Source organism: Esox lucius, chromosome 9 (assembly GCF_011004845.1).
Source record: "Esox lucius isolate fEsoLuc1 chromosome 9, fEsoLuc1.pri, whole genome shotgun sequence".
Lineage (NCBI taxonomy): Eukaryota > Metazoa > Chordata > Actinopteri > Esociformes > Esocidae > Esox > Esox lucius.
In genome coordinates, this window is record NC_047577.1 from 12,017,506 (window position 1) to 12,034,676 (window position 17,171).

General features: G+C 41.5%; 1 protein-coding gene across 2 annotated transcripts; it reads left to right on the plus strand.

Annotated features, from left to right (window-relative positions):
• Window positions 1-76: 76 nt before the first annotated feature.
• Window positions 77-15,511, plus strand: sept3 (septin 3). Of its 2 annotated transcripts, XM_010863901.5 has the most exons (11): window positions 77-289; window positions 608-4,439; window positions 6,349-6,633; window positions 6,786-6,914; window positions 10,390-10,471; window positions 10,772-10,909; window positions 11,370-11,487; window positions 12,124-12,219; window positions 13,301-13,397; window positions 13,510-13,561; window positions 13,743-15,511. In XM_010863901.5, the coding sequence occupies exons 2-11, from the start codon at window positions 2,360-2,362 to the stop codon at window positions 13,870-13,872; spliced, it is 3,207 nt and encodes a 1,068-aa protein (XP_010862203.3). In that variant the 5' UTR covers window positions 77-289; window positions 608-2,359; the 3' UTR covers window positions 13,873-15,511. The 2 variants fall into 2 exon arrangements, with proteins under 2 accessions (XP_010862203.3, XP_010862204.2); XM_010863902.4 differs by lacking the exons at window positions 77-289; window positions 608-4,439 and adding an exon at window positions 5,184-5,385.
• Window positions 15,512-17,171: the final 1,660 nt, after the last annotated feature.

Sequence of the window (17,171 nt, forward strand, 5' to 3'; positions counted from 1 at the left end):
TTCATCCTCCACTCGCCCATCACCAGGGCTGTTGTCATAGCAACACCCCCACCCCCTCCCCCCACTTCGAATGTGATGTCAGAAGAATCCGAAAGCAGTATGATGAACCCGCATGCAGCCTCATTCTCCGTCATCTGTGCACAGAGATCATATGCGGCTTCATTGTATCGGCGAACGCAGCGGGCAGGGGAGCTGCATTAGATCAAGATCTCTGATCAGTGACCAAGCACAGTAGTCCTTCGCTCCCTGCACGCCTCCAAAAACCGCCGTCTCGCAGCAGAGAGTACAGGTATGTGCCAAAGTGCAGGAGATGAGTCCATCGTAACGCGATTGTTTTATTCTCGTCAGGATCTGTGTTTGTGTGGACGTAGTGGGTACAGGGAAAGCCTGTAGAAGGCAAAGCATGCTGGGATGTTTGAATGGCATTTGCTTGTCAGGCTGAGGCAATTTCCCAAGGGCCTTTTATTCCCTTTGTGGATATTCTATAGGGGATGTTGTCACTGCAGAGGCGTACGCTGAGATTGCGAGGGCGTTGACAGGTGAAGCCGTGTCATGTGGATTAGGTGGATTGTGATAGGTGTTACATCCTGAGCTCAACCCCATGCAGGGTCTGTCTGTTCGACCGCGCTCCCTCGCTCCCCCTGCAGCGCCATGTCCTGGATGTTTCTGGACTGGTTCGTCCCGGTCTACCTGCTGGTGTCAGTCCTGGTACTGGTCGGCTTCGGAGCATGCCTCTACTTCCTGGAGCCGGGGCTTCAGGAGGCTCACAAGTGGAGCAACAGGACTGTGAAGCACCACCCGCTGGTGGTCAGCGTGCATTGCAAATACGACGATGGCAATGCCCTGATATGACGGGGGGGACCACACACAACTGAGGAAGGACAGGGACTGGTCATCTGAGGTGAGGAGGGGAGGAGGGTGAACTGAACGGCCTGCAGTATGGCAGACTGAGACAGATACCTCGTGAGAAGTTGGGGGCATGAGGAGCGGACATGAAGGTGCTCATCAGTAGCACCAGGGGAGGATCAGTGGTGGACGCCATTTAAATCTATGAAAGTTTTGTCGTGGAGAGGGGGGAAAAAAATCTAATTGTGTTTATTTGAAAAAGTGTAGTTTGTGTTTTCATGTTCATTCCTGTGCCATTTCAAAATATGTGCCAATTTTTTGCAGATGTTTTGTGACCTGACAATCACTACGCATTAACCATCATGTTTATGCATTTTAGACCATTTGTAGGGAACTAATAAAGTGCAATATATTTCTAAATGTTGAAACCACTGAGACAATATCGGTGTTCTTAAAACAATATATGGGAGCTGCTGTGAAGGTGTTGCTTGTTCTAACAAATGTGGTACTTAAATTAAACTGCAAATTGTGGTCAGTAATGATATAACGTGATGGGTCCCATGTAGGTAAGTAATGGTGTGAAGGTTTGGTGGGATGCCAATACACAGGAGGCCATTACTAAAATGTATGCAGTCACTGCTGTACGTCGCTTTAGATAAGGAAGTCTGCCAGGTGGTGTAAACATAAATACCAGTGATATGCTTTATAGATTGATGACAGATGTTCAAGATTGCCAAAATATTTTAATTCAAATTGAGATATAATACATTTTATTCTCATTGTCTGTTTTTACTGAAGGATGGAGAAGAACGTTTACGCCTCTCTTTATGTTCATTGTTGACCACATGACCAGATCTATCTAGTCATGACAAATAACCAAGTAAACGGTTTCATCACCTCTTTGAATGTTCATTCTTGTGCGCTGCTCTTCAGCCCTAAAAACATGAACACTGGAAAAGAGCAACACTGTTCCAAGAGACACACGTCGTGTTTCTCACAGAGAAACGAAATTTAGGAGGGGGGGGAGTGGGAGAGGGAAACAGTGCAGCTTTACATGAGAGGAATTAGGAGAATGCACTTTGGTACCCACTACTTCTAGCTGTCCGGCTCCCTCCCTCTCCCTCACTCACTCTATGGCAACAACACGGATAGGGACATTCGCAGTCCCTCAGGTCAGTGCTTGTTTAATTGTATATTCTCACCTTCACATAATTGCTTTGTTCTCTGGTTTGGAGTATGCTACAATGCAGTATTAATATTAAATACTTGAGTATGTATTTGTCATGAACTTTCTTTTGTTGCTTTTGATGATTATTACATTCTAGACACTGGGTTTTGTTTTTCTGAGTACAAACACTCAAAAACAATACAAAGGCTTGCTGTTATGTATACACCAATAGAGAGAAATGAATTGACGTGACATTTATTTCCCTCCAATTACCTTGGTATCAGCCCCTACCACTCCAAAATTACCAGGCAACTACCAGGCAAATAACCATCATTTCTCTTTGCCATGAGTTTTGCAAACCATCGTGCACCCTCCCTACCTCAGCTGCCCTTGGCTCAAAAACAACCCCAGAAACCTCCAGTTCCCCCATTGCTCCTTCGTCTCCCGCTGTCTCCTGTAGTCATGAAGAAACCCATCCGGATATCGTCCTTTGACGGTCAAGGATTCCATCTTCATTCAGAGAGGACCCACGAAGACGGATCCACAACACCTCCTGTTCCACAGCCCAAACCGAGTGTCTCTTCAACACTTCCTAAGATCAGGCTAAGTCCCCCCACAACACTTTACACTCCAAAGCCGATTTGGAAAATTCCTGATATAGATCAGAGTGCCTCTGCCAAAATTCCTTTCCCAAATCATGGTGTTTCTCAAACGCTTCTTATTCAAAAGTCAAACATCTCTCCGAAACCACCCATCCAGGCAACACCACTGGAAAGCCAGCGCACCAGACAGTCCTCGGTTTTGGCCAAAGAAAGATGGGTCCGCTCAAACCCTATCTCTAGTCATAAAGGTCAGGCTAACCATGGTAACCAATGTACTCCTAAACCTGCTGTCCATGACATACTTGACCATGAGGTTTTAATTGAATTTGCAACTCGCTCTGGGTCAATAAAGACATTGTCTAACTCTGGACGTCTAGGCTCACGGGCTGATACACAGAAGCGTTTCCCCCAACAAGCTGGACATTCAGGGGCTCACAGGGTTAAAGGCCCAAAGGCCCAGGCTCCTGACTTACTGCAGGCCAGGCTAGGACTAAGGAAAAAAGAGATGATGACAAAATCCAACCTTGGGTCTCCTCTTAGTAAGGAGGACATTTTCAAGCAAAAGGTTTCTAGCACGGTCTCGAGGACAACTGATTTGGTGTCTCCGTCAGACAGCGTGCCGGCCAGAGAAGATGTTGTCTTAAGAAGTAAAGTCCCAACTGTTGTTGAAAATGATTCTCAATCAATTCATTTTCAATTTTACTCAAAGAATGGCGGACAGAACTCCCAGGACAGCCTTGCTCCCCCAAAGTCATTTAAACACATACAACATATTAAGATGGGACTTCAGTCTCAGTCTGCCAGCGTATCTGCTGGTCAATTGCTTTTCTCTCAAAAGGACTACGGTAGAATTTCCTCACTTCCCAAATCACAATTTTGTGAAGAAAACCTTCCAAGACAATTGTCACCTGGAGAGGTTAAAGAATGCCAAATAAGCAGCTGTCCCATCTACGCAGGTGCAAAAAATGAGTTTGCCACCAACATGTCTCACCTGGAACAATCTACAAAGACAGACTCAGAGGCCAGACTTCAATCTAGTGGCATACCGAGCCCAAGCAGAACTATCAAGAACCTCCAAAAGCCTAAATGCTGGAACAAACCTCAGTGCCAAATTCCAAAGACATGTGTACAGACCAGTGAGAAAGAAACAAATAAACAGATTAAAAGGTCAAAAAGCAGCATCTCTGAAACATGTCAGATGGTATCTCCAACCCAAGGGTTGTCTGTCATAACATCTACTCAGTTAGACACACCACACAGTGAAACTGACAAACATGGACAGGGCCTGTATATAGATCCTCGCAAAAATACCCGTAGTAGTTTAGTTACAAAACCTACAGAACCTAATCGAGATGTGTTGCACAGCAGAACTCTTTCCAAAATGCTCAGCCCCACACAGAAATATAATTTAGATGCTAACCTATCGACTTCAGAAATGGTAGAGGGCAACAACTTCAGTAACAAAGGACTATGGCCCAGTTGTTTAAAACCAACCCAATCAGATCCGCCAGCACCAACTGACCAAGAGAGGCCTAAAATCAACCCGCCAGAATATTCCTCAGAAGAATGGTCTATTCTCTGGCTTCAGACCATGAAGCGCAGCCGGCAGAAAAACACATCACAGGTTGGCACCGGTTCAACTGAGTTTGCTGAACAACCATCCCGACCCCAGCTAGGCTGCTACTACAGACCATGGGAGAAGAAAATCTCACCATTATCACATGAATTGGATGACCCTCTTTCAAGCATGGCATCTGTCACTGAAGAGGCAGACAGATTTTGTGATGACATCACCATACCTTCTGGAGTGTATGTGTCAACGGGTGAGTAATAACAAATACATGTATCAAGTATTTTTTACAAAGTAAATCTTTCTGATATATTGAATTTGTCGGTTCTAAGTTCCCTTTAATGGGACTCATCATTTTGCTCTGAAGGAGCAATTAAAAGAGAGAAAGCAATAAATAGAGAAAGACAAGGAGAGGAGAGAGAGAGACTGGAGGTTAGAGAGGTGAGGTTTTTTATCAGGGCAATAAGACACGAAGTAAGAGATGAAGTAAGCACATCAAAACACAAATAGGTTTTACTGCACGCAGTAAAAATACACAAACTTATAGGATGCACAAACAAAAGACAACAAAATTGCCAAAAAGCAAACAACAAAGACACTACATTCTATATGATGATTGGATGCAAATTATTGGCCTTAATATCTTGTGGTGTAGTGTGGCTGATTCAATTCTTTTGAAAATAAAATGTTGTATTTAGGCTTACAGTGGATTAATATACAACAATTACAATTATATTGAAATTTTACAAAAATGAATGCATACAGACATCCAATTAAGTATTTAATTAGTATCGCCTTTCGTGACTCATAAAACAAATTGCAATATTACAACAATCTAGATTAACATTGGTTTATGTTCTTAATGTTGATTTTTTATATATTTAGATTAATTTAAATACGGTCCAATATAATACTGAAATGCTAAAGATTCCCAAGCTTAGAGGCAAAATTATTTTTGAGCATGCGTGCTGCATCACCCAGCTCGCCATCCTTGTCGCCTTGGTAACGACGGGTGGGGGCAGAGAGCGACCGAGGGAAAAAAGGTACCCAGAACAAATCACATGATCCGTTCCTTACATCTCTCCCTCCCAGTATTGAACATCCATCGTTTGTTCTTGAAGCTTGGAATGAGACAGTAGTCGCTAAATTTCCCTGGGAAGCGTCAGAAAACGGTTTGAATCGAATCAAAACCACAATCGGTAAGTTGGTGAACAATAATCACTATCACCGCTGACCGATGCGGACAGCTAGCATTATAGCTACTGCTGTAGCTAGCATAATTTATCCAGCATGGATGGAGCTGGGACAATGGGGTTGGTAATAGGTTTTGGGATGTAGCTGACCAGTGGCTGTCGTGTGGGTTGATCGAGGTTGTTATTCAGGTTGTTTGATCGAGCTTACGTTAGTGTAATATGAATTGATGTTGCTATAGTAGCGGTCGTCAGAACTTATAACGTAAAAAAATCGTTAAAATTATTTTGCGGGGCACATGGGGGACAATAGCTGTGTAAATGTTGATTGAAATGCATTCATTTTGGATACACATAATCGTTGTAACGTTTACTAGTCTACTTTGGTGACATGACAGACTTTGACAGACAGTTTGAGAATTTAAAAGATGAGAATTAAAGATGAGATTAATTTAGGTTTATGACAGATTGAGAGGTTATACCAAGTTAAATGACCCAGGAAGATTACTGGAGCCAAATATGCTGAATTACTGTGTTTAGTCCTAGCCTTAATTCATGACATGACTCCACATTTTGACTAGGCTTTGCTTAATCTGTCAGAAACCTTTTGGAAGTGTAACAAGCTTTATATGATGTTTAGAATTCTCGTGTGTGTGTGTGTGTAAGCGGCATTATACACACTCGGTGACTAAATTCAGCAGACAGCCACTGCTTTTCTGACCTGTTTGATCTACAGAATGTCAAGGCTTAGTTATGGATGATGATCTTACACATAGCTGCAGCTACAGTACATGCTTATGCCCTGGAGTGTCATAAACAGAGATTTGACACACTGCCATATGTATGTCATCTACACCATCTGTCATGCAGTAGTGCAACGCATGCCGCGGCAAACCAGTCCGCTGCAGGTAGCCTGTTTCTTTATATAGCCTAATGAAATAGGCCTAATTGAGGCATGTTTTTATTCTCCAGACATGTCAGAATCCATAATTCCTCCTGAAGTGAGACCTAAACCGGCTGTCCCTGCCAAGCCACCTCACGTGGTAGCGCCATCCCCCACGGCCCCCCACGGACCCCAGGGGTTGGGTGGGCTAGGCGGTGGGATGGGGTACGGTGGTGTGGCTGATCGAGCTCCAGGGTCAGGTCACCTGGGCGGTGGATCCACGCTGCTGGGATACATTGGGATTGACACCATCATCGAGCAGATGAGGAAGAAGACCATGAAGGCTGGTTTCGACTTCAACATTATGATAGTGGGTATGGGACATTTTCTGTTTTCTTTCCCCCTCAACTATGATTTATGTTTTGTGCAGTTAAACAAAGTGATGAATGCATTGCATACACAGCATCGTTGTACTTTTCAACCTCTGCCCACTCTCCCTATTTTCCTTTTACTATCCCCCCCTCAGGTCAAAGCGGGCTGGGCAAGTCGACACTGGTAAACACGCTGTTCAAGTCCCAGGTCAGCAGGTGGAGCTCAGCATGGGGGAGCGAGTTCAAACTCCCCAAGACGGTGGAGATCAAGGCTGTGTCTCACGGTAAGAGAGTAAGAGAGAGAGAGAGAGAGAGAGAGAGAGGGAGAGAGGAGGTGGATGAGAAAAGCTACTGTTATCTGCCAAGTGGGGTACATATGTGCGGCTGTATTTCTCGGGATTTGATTAGGATTCATTTTCATGCCTAGACTGTGCTGCCAGTTGTCGAGTGGCCCTGTGGTTGAAAGAGTAGTGGGGGGAAAGCAGAACAGCTGGGCACAGATGACCACGAAGAACGAGGAAAGCTCGCTGCAATCTTCAACTCTTCCCGAATCTGCCGAGTGTTGATGCGATGAGACAGGGCCGTAGATATTATTGGATGTGATCAAACTGGGGAAGGGAGAGGATGGTATTAATAAACATACGCCAACACAGTATTGCCTAAGGTATGTTGACAGCAGAGGCCACTGTGTTTGCGCATCTATGTATTTAATGGCCTGACAGAATGATGCCCCCGGGTTGTCTTGGATGGGCACAGTTGGTACACACCGCCTGCAGCCCGTGTAGGTACAGAGGGAGAGTGGAGCTTCTGTCTTTTTCCCTCTGGTCAAAACATTTTAAGCTGTGGTCCAGCTATAATTACGCGTCGTTGCACTTTTGTCTTTCTCACTGAAATCAAAGCAGAACAAGCACACTTCCCTTTACAGTCACTTGAGGAATTTGCTGTAATTTCTTTCAAGATTTATGAGCAACAATGCTTAAAGGGAAATTTCACTGTTGTTCTACTTGTCTATGCCTCTACATTAATATGATATCAATATACAGTGTCAGTCAAATGTTTGCATTTATTTTTACTATTTTTGACATTCAAGAACAATAGTGAAGACGACAAAACTATGAAATGACATGTATGGAATCATGTAGTAACAGTAAAAAGGGTTAAACAGATGAAAATACATTTCATATTGTAGTTTCTTCAGTCGTTGCCACCCTTTGCCTTGATGACAGCTTTGCACACTCTTGGCATTCTCTCAACCAGCTTAATGAGGAAGTCACCTGGAATGCTTTTCCAACAGTCTCGAAGGAGTTCCCACATACACTCACCTAAAGGATTATTAGGAACACCTGTTCAATTTCTCATTAATGCAATTATCTAATCAACCAATCACATGGCAGTTGCTTCAATGCATTTAGGGGTGTGGTCCTGGTCAAGACAATCTCCTGAACTCCAAACTGAATGTCAGAATGGGAAAGAAAGGTGATTTAAGCAATTTTGAGCATGGAATGGTTGTTGGTGCCAGACGGGCCGGTCTGAGTATTTCACAATCTGCTCAGTTACTGGGATTTTCACGCACAACCATTTCTAGGGTTTACAAAGAATGGTGTGAAAAGGGAAAAACATCCAGTATGCGGCAGTCCTGTGGGCGAAAATGCCTTGTTGATGCTAGAGGTCAGAGGAGAATGGGCCGACTGATTCAAGCTGATAGAAGAGCAACTTTGACTGAAATAACCACTCGCTACAACTGAGTTTTGCAGCAAAGCATTTGTGAAGCCACAACATGCACAACCTTGAGGCGGATGGGCTACAACAGCAGAAGACCCCATCGGGTACCACTCATCTCCACAAATAGGAAAAGAGGCTACAATTTACACGAGCTCACCAAAATTGGACAGTTGAAGACTGGAAGAATATTGCCTGGTCTGATAAGTCTTGATTTCTGTTGAGACATTCAGATGGTAGAGTCAGAATTTTGGCGTAAACAGAATGAAAACATGGATCCATCATGCCTTGTTACCACTGTGCAGGCTGCTGGTGGTGGTGTAATGGTGTGGGGGATGTTTTCTTGACCACCATGTACCCCTCCTCTGATGGCTACTTCCAGCAGGATAATGCACCATGTCACAAAGCTCGAATCATTTCAAATTGGTTTCTTGAACATGACAATTAGTTCACAGTACTGAAATGGCCCCCACAGTCACCAGATCTCAACCCAATAGAGCATCTTTGGGATGTGGTGGAACGGGAGCTTCGTGCCCTGGATGTGCATCCCACAAATCTCCATCAACTGCAAGATGCCATCCTATCAATATGGGCCAACATTTCTAAAGAATGCTTTCAGCACCTTGTTGAATCAATGCCACGTAGAATTAAGGCAGTTCTGAAGGCGAGAGGGGGTCAAACACAGTATTAGTATGGTGTTCCTAATAATCCTTTAGGTGAGTGTATACTGAGCACTTGTTGCTTTTCCTTCACTCTGCGGTCCAATTCATCCCTGACCATCTCAATTGGATTGAGGTCTGGTGATTGTGGAGGTCAGATCATCTGATTAAGGAACATCACTCACCTTCTTGGTAAAAAAGCCCTTATACAGCTTGGAGGTGTTTTTTGTCTCATTTTCCTGTTGAAAAGCAAATGATAGTCCCACTAAGTGCAAACCAGATGGGATGGCATATTGCTGCAGAATGTTGTGGTAGCCATGCTGATTGAGTGTACCTTGAACTCTAATTTAATAACAGACAGTGTCAACAGTAAAGTACCTCCACCCCATTACACCTCCACCTCCATGCATCATGGTGGGAACCACACATGCAGAGATCATCATTCACACACTAATGTCCTAATGTCCATTTCGCTTGTTTCGTGGCCCATGCAAATCTCTTCTTCATATTGGTGTCTTTCAGCAGTGTTTTCTATTAATGGCAATTTAGCCATAATGGCCTGAATCACCAAGTCTGTTCTGAACAGTTGAGATGTGTTACTTCTTTCAAGCATTGATTTAGGCTGCAATCTGTGTTGCAGTTATTTACTTATTTCTGAGGTTGGTAACTCTAATTAACTTGTTCTCAGTAGAGGTAACTCTGGGTCTTCCTTTCCATGTCCAATACAGACATATTGATGGTCTTTTGTATACCAACCCTACCTTGTCATCCTCTTTACTTCTTGAACTTCAACTGGAAGCCAGTGTACAGCGTGAAAAAGCAGGGGAAGGAGAAGAAAAGCAGAGTGTCATCTGCATAGCAGTGAGAGTAAAGATCATGTGAAGATGACAGACCAAAGAGTGTTGGTGTATAGAGAGAAAAGGAGAGGGCCAAGAACCAAGCCTTGGGGAACAACAGTAGTAAGAGGCTGTGTGGCAAACACCAATCCTCTCCATGTGGCCTGCTGCAATCCAAGAGTGGGCCTGAGATGCCCAAATCAGAGAGGGTGTAAAGTAGAATGCCATGTTTCATAACATCAAAGGCAGTGGATTGATCAAGGAGGAAGAGAACAGAAACTGGAGCAAATTTGGAACAGGAACTGGAGCATATTGAGCACTTATTTAGACGAAAGCATCGTCGGTCCAAAATAATCAACCAAATGTTAAGCAATAGTCAATATAGCTCTGTATACCTGAGGCAGAAGTTACAAAATTCTTATTTTTTTTTTAATTTTACTTATCTTTGAATAACAAAGAAATATTCATACAGTATACAATTTTAATTTAAATCATATTAAATCCAGAATTGTCGCTAACACGTTCTTTGTAATTCAATGTTTCAGTCATTGAGGAGGGTGGAGTGAAGATGAAGTTGACAGTAATTGATACGCCAGGTTTTGGTGATCAGATCAACAATGAGAACTGGTGAGTATTTCAGTGTAGGCTCCAAAAACATTCAGAAGAATCTACAATTATCACAGGTCTACGTAGTCTGTTTTTAGTTTGGGATCACTTCATCTTGAAATTAGCTAAACACTATGACAGCTATAGAATTTAAAAGGAACCAGGCATTAAAATTCTATTAAAACAGAACTGCCAAACTAGAAATGTTGTCCTCATCTCTTGTATAACTACCACGCTAATATAAAGATGTTGTCACTTCCCTGGTTTACACAATGTTGCATGAATTGTTTTAAACACACACCTTCCTCCACACATCTGCAGCTGGGAGCCCATCTCCAAGTACATAAACGAGCAGTATGAGAAGTTCCTGAAGGAGGAGGTCAATATTGCTCGAAAGAAGCGGATCCCCGATACTAGAGTTCACTGCTGCCTCTACTTCATCTCCCCAACTGGACACTCGTGAGTTAAAAAACCCACGATATGATTCAGAAATAGGAATGTCCTCATTCTGAACGCACTTCAAGTATGTGGGTCGACCGGTGACGTACAGGTTGTTATGTGTTTTCGCGTGGATTCGTTTTCGTGTTGGAGCTCACGCGCATACATTCGGACTTGTGATCAAACACACACGCGCAAGAACACACACCCCTCTCCCTTTTTCTCAGTTTTGTAACTACATTTTTATTCACATCCAAACACTCAGTCCGACAGTCAGGAGACAGGGAAAATCATCTATCTATTTGTTGTTATTACAAGCTTGGGGATGAACACCAGAATCTGTTGAAATAATGTGTTCCTCTGCATGCTTCATTGGCTGTGTAGTTTACGTTGCATGCTAGCCCTTCTGCAGGATCACTGGTTGATTTCATCCCAGCTGACAGAGTCTCTCTCTCTCTCCCTCCCTCTCACATTCTCTCAGTCTTCGGCAGCTAGACATCGAGTTCATGAAGCATCTCAGCCGCATGGTTAACATTGTCCCTGTAATCGCCAAGTCTGACACCATGACACCAGATGAGAAGAATGAGTTCAAACAGAGGGTGAGAGCTACCTTGACCTATGACCTGGTGTAAGCCTAATACGTGGCCTTTGACTCCTGTTGTGTTGATGAAGATGCCAAGATGTATCAGGGTCCTCTTCAATACTGTTGATGTAACTTCAGTGTAGATGTGGGGGAGCCCTGCCTAGTCCATCCTGTGAACCCCACCATAGGTTAACAATGCCAAAAATGTGAGTCTTGTTTCATCTTTAGGTGTATCTATATAGACAGATACACAATAGATACACTGTCAATAAAACCCGATACAGTTTTGCTAGTGGTAGCCATTTAGCTAGTTAAACAGAGGTTATCCAATCTGTCAGGAAAGTCAAGAATGCTAAACACCAGCTAACGGCACTTTCTGCAACTGCTACTGATTTTGTAGCTATATGCTAGATACTCCGATCAGTGTAATTATTTGCGAAGGTTGTTTTTTACTCAATATTAGTGAATTTATGTTGATGTTGCTAGAGATGTTCATAATTATTTAAAATAAAAACATTGTTTCTTTTAATTTCTCTGACCCCTTGCAGTTCTAGGGACCCAGGTTGAATATCCCTGGCTAGATAGGTGGTATCAATTGTTGTGGATGACCACAGCATGAGGAAAAACATTAAATCTTCCTTTTCTGCCATAGGTGAGGAAGGAGCTGGAGGTGTGTGGAATCGAGTTCTACCCGCAGAAAGAATTTGATGATGATATGGAAGACAAAAACGAAAATGACAAGATTAGGGTGTGTCTGTGCTTTAATTTCTTTAATTTTACAGTTCCTTATACTGTATTAAAGCAGGTTTTGCTTAACTTTTAACCACAAAATATTAAATTAATTTGGACCACCTAATTTATTTTACGATACACTAGATTGTTTTGTGTAAACTTGCAGATATTGATAGCTTAAGACGACATCTTCCTAAGTAGTGTGTGACACCTTTTCATTAGAGCCCCCCCCTCCGGGAACTGTATAAGGTTCTGTGCAGTGCACACGTTTGTGTATATATATATATACACACACTAAAGTTTGGGGTCACTTAGAAATGTCCATGTTCTCCATGAAAACATACATGAGTTTGAATAGAAAATATAGGAATATATATAGGAAATATATAGAAAATATGACATAGAAAAAGGTTAGAATGTATTTTTAATTAAAATAATAATTGTGTCCTGCTGACTTCGCTTTCATCAAAGAATCCTCCATTTGCAGCAGTTACAGCCTTGCAGACCTTTGGAATTCTAGTTGTCAATTTGTTGATGTAATCTGAAGAGATTTCAACACATTCTTTCTATTGGCCAGTCTGAGATACATATATATATAAAAAAAAATTTCTTTTGATCCTGTAATCGAACCCACAATTGCTGATGCTCCAGAGACTCAACTAGTCTAAAGAAGGACAGTTTCATTGCTTCTTTAATCAGCACAACAGTTTTCAGCTGTGCTAACATAATTGCAAAAGGGATTTGTAATGATCACTTAGTATTGAATCTAGTATTAAATCTAACCCCATAAATTATTATTTTAATAGACAGAAAATGTGCTTTTCTTTTGAAAACAAGGACATTTCTAAGTGATCCCAAACTTTTGAACGGTAGTGTATGCATATGAAATGTATTGTTGGTAGGTTATATATATATTCTACTTTTTCTCAAATCTATTTTTTTCTGTTCCTTTTATTGTCTTTCTTACTCCTTTTCTTTTTATGAATAATAACTCCTGTCTTAGGCATGGCCTTGTGTAACATGAATTGCTTTCACCTCATAAATCTATTATGTTTCCCTCGGCCAATTAAACTCTGTTTAAACGACTCTGTTCACAGGAGGCCATGCCCTTTGCAGTAGTGGGCAGTGACAAGGAGTACCAAGTGAATGGCAAACGAGTTCTGGGAAGAAAGACTGCCTGGGGAGTGATAGAAGGTAGGTAGGACCTTACTATAAAGAATGGGTTCTTACAGTTACACCAAGGACAGTTCTTTGAGATTCATGGAGGTTGTTGTTAATTGTGTGCCCTCCTCGTCTTTTCTTGCAGTTGAAAATCCCAATCACTGCGAATTTGCACTGCTAAGAGATTTTCTAATCAGGTAAAGGACTTATGGAAATGTATCATTGTCTTGTACTACCTAAGAAATGTATACCTTTTTTTCCCAGATGCTTTATATCAGCAACATAGCATACTTTAATAGGCCTACAATACAATTACAGACCAGTCACTTGTCTGTGACCCAAACAGCAGCTACCAACTAATCCCCTCTCCACTGTTAGGACTCACCTCCAGGACCTGAAAGAAATCACCCATAATATCCACTATGAAACGTACCGCGCCAAGAGACTCAACGAGAACGGAGGCCTGCACCCCATATCCGCCAACGACACCCAAGAGAGTAATCTGTAAAAGTAGGATTTAACATTGAAAGGAGAGAGAGAGGGAACCAAACAGACAGATATATTGATCGTGAAATATGTGTTGTTATCAGGGCATCACTGCATGCTGTGGAATTCATTTTAACTGAAAAGCTTTCATTTCAAAACGCGCCTACATCTCTCTTTCCTCTGCCCACACACACGCTTTCCAGGAACACCTTGAATTAACGTGAGCCTGCAGTCGAAAGCAAGCCTCCCCCTGCAAAACATTTTGTGATTGAAAGGAATGACACAAATAAAATAAAATAATTACGGTCATTCATTCAAAATGGATTTCCTTTTTCCACTTTCCTTGTGCTCCACTCACCCATGGCCTGCAAGTAGAAAGTTTGTTATCTAAGTGCTACTATAACAATTGATTTTATGCTTAAACCTATATCATGGGGCTGGCTGAAATATATACACACTTCATGGACCACAGAAGCATAATGAGTTATACACTTATGAACAGAACAAAGGCAATATTTATTTCACATTGTATTACTTTTGCTCTGCAAGTAAAATGCCAAAGAGCACAACAAAATATAGAAATCATACCCTGACATTTTCTTAGCCATTGTAACTTGTGGGCTTTTTTGGAAGTCAGAATGACGTGCCAATTCTGTTTTATGCCTCCCTGCCCCCTTCTTTGCCACCTGAGGGCAGTGCTTCTCTTTGTGTTATCTCTCAGTGGGGGAAAGTTTGGGCACATCGAGATAGCTAGAGCTCACAACTGAGATCTGACATGCTGTAGCATGGGCTATTGAGGGCTTTCACAAAAGTAGCCAACTGGGTTGCCGCACTTTGGTGTAATTTTAGTCAGTAGTGGTGCTCAACAGCCAAAACTGATCTTTGGGGAAGGGTCACCTGACTCCACCGGATCACCCAACCAACAAATTATGTATACTTCTCAATGGCGCTGCCCAGACTCACCAACTCCATAATGAGATAAGTGCAGAGATGTGTTGTAAATCCGCATCTTTGTTTAGGTAGTGCTTTTATCCCATAATTTCCCATCAAATCTGGTGACTCATGACCAGTGCTAGTTTACATGAGGTCCTCCATGACTTACGTCATAGAATGTTCTGGTACCAGTGTAATTATTTGTAACTTAAAATCAGTTAGGATATGACATGCTGACGTTTACAAAGGTTTCTTATGGAAATCACCCTTTGAGGTTGTTCTGTAATGGTCCGTTTATGACAGGGTACATATATTCCAGAAGTACAAAGAATTCAGTTTCACTATGTTTATCGACCAACTTTGGATCTATACTGTATTCAGAATATAGGGGTTGCCCTGTGACTGTTTTATATAATCATACATTGAGTGTGTGCGTGCGTGTGAGTGAGAGGTGACTCAATTTGTTGTCCAACGTTTGCAGAAATTTGTAGTTGTATATCAGCAATGTGGTTTTAGTGAAGATGTTTTTCAAGGAACCATCGAAACAATCCAAAATTCTTTTCACACTATTGTTTCTATACAGTGTTTTCATGTGTACATGTCAGGAAACATCTCAATTTCTCTGACCGTCCATCCAGACATCCAGACTTATTCTCATGGATGTTCCCAGCTCACATATCACTGCACGATATTATTTAGTGTGCACACCAACCAACTACTGATAACTGCAAGACACTGCAACCCGTGTAACTCACTCATATCAGTCTGTTTATAACAGCAGTGGTATTTTATGGCTGTGAATTTGCCTACTGGTTTTAATTAATACCCACTTTTCTACTTTTCTTGAAGTTGTTGTGATACACTGAGATGTAATTTCAGTATTACATTAGTTATTTATATATTCATGTATTATTTATAGTAATTTATTCTTTATTAAATAAAAATAATTTTGCCATCTCTTGACAGTTGTATTCACTCGTGTATTGAGTCATTTTTGTCTCCTGTTTCTTCTCTAGTTGTCCTGAATTCCCACTACATGAAGGTAGCTTAGAAGGTGGAAGGAGATAGCAAATATGAGAAAGACCTCATTTTTTTCTGGTGGGGTTATTCTGGTTTACTTAACGTCCTTGATCGCAGAGGACCTGCTCCAGAACGATACATCTCCCTAGCTAATGTGTTCTGGTTGGGCCAGGCAAGATATTGAGCCAGTTAATCTTGTCAATTAATGGCCCTGTATAGACAATCCCTCTAAGATTTGAGAGAATTTGGTAGGTTTAAAAGTTTGGATAATAGCTTCACTTTTTCCTCAGTTGTATTAAATGGAAATGTCATAATGTTTAATTTCAGAGGATTCAAGAAGCTAAGCTGTAGAAACCCTATTGTATTGTTGGCCTATTATTTCTGTTTGAGGCCCACATTTATATGCAGAAAAGGAAAGTTTTCCAAATGACATGTTGTGCTTGCTAGTGTTGAAGTATTTATGGTTGAAACAGCAGTATTACTTCTACAGGTAGTAGTAGTAAAGGTAGTACGTTTTCATTGTTTGTGTTAGTTCTAGCAATACGTTAACGAAATGTTTTTACTCAAAATGTTTTTACTCAAAATGTTTTTACTCAAAATGTTTTTACTCAAAATGTTTATCAACACACATTTAAAATTATTTTAAAAGTAATCATGTAATCAAAAATATCTATGTTCAGGCACTCTATTCCAGACCAGTCTGCAGGTTTTAGAGTTTGAATGTGTATGATCAGCTCTGCCCCCCACCAGAACCATCATTGTCATTCCACCGGGCAGCCATGGACCTATACAACACTATTGCCTGCTGTCCCCAGTATTGGGAATTGTCGAAATATCATAATCCCCATAAATCTAGCAGCAAAATCTGAAAGCTTCTCTTTTCGCATTACGCAGTCATCCCTTTTTTATTTTAGATACACATCAAATAAGGTCAGTGTTTTCTTTAGGCTTACCCCTGGTTGGCGTTTCAATTACAGTGTAAATCACGCCAGGACATGGTGATGTTTTTTAACATCTTTACATCAGTTCAGTCAACTAAAAATACACTGATAACAGTCACCTTTTCCTATAGATATACAGCTCTGGAAAAAATTTGGAGACCACTCCTTAAAATTTCTTAAATCATCACGTCTACATGTATGTTAGCCATTCCATTCCAGTGTCTGTTAAATTCCAACACAAGCACACCTCATTTTACTTAATGAGGTACTGACAAGGTGATTACCTGAACCAAATCTAATTTAATGAGGAAAAGTATAAAAAACACTGCTGTGGTCATCACTATCCACTTGCAATAGGAGCAGCTGGATGACAAAAACAGTGCAAGCAGTACCTCAAAGGTAATTTGAATTTAAAAAAATAACTATT

Bases quoted from the DNA above. Each gene is read 5' to 3' on its own strand.
- sept3 (XM_010863901.5), top strand. From the start codon at position 2,360: ATGAGTTTTGCAAACCATCGTGCACCCTCCCTACCTCAGCTGCCCTTG. The intron at 11,488-12,123 runs GTGAGAGCTACC...TTTCTGCCATAG, and splicing joins AGAATGAGTTCAAACAGAGG to GTGAGGAAGGAGCTGGAGGT. The intron at 13,562-13,742 runs GTAAAGGACTTA...CTCCACTGTTAG, and splicing joins CTAAGAGATTTTCTAATCAG to GACTCACCTCCAGGACCTGA.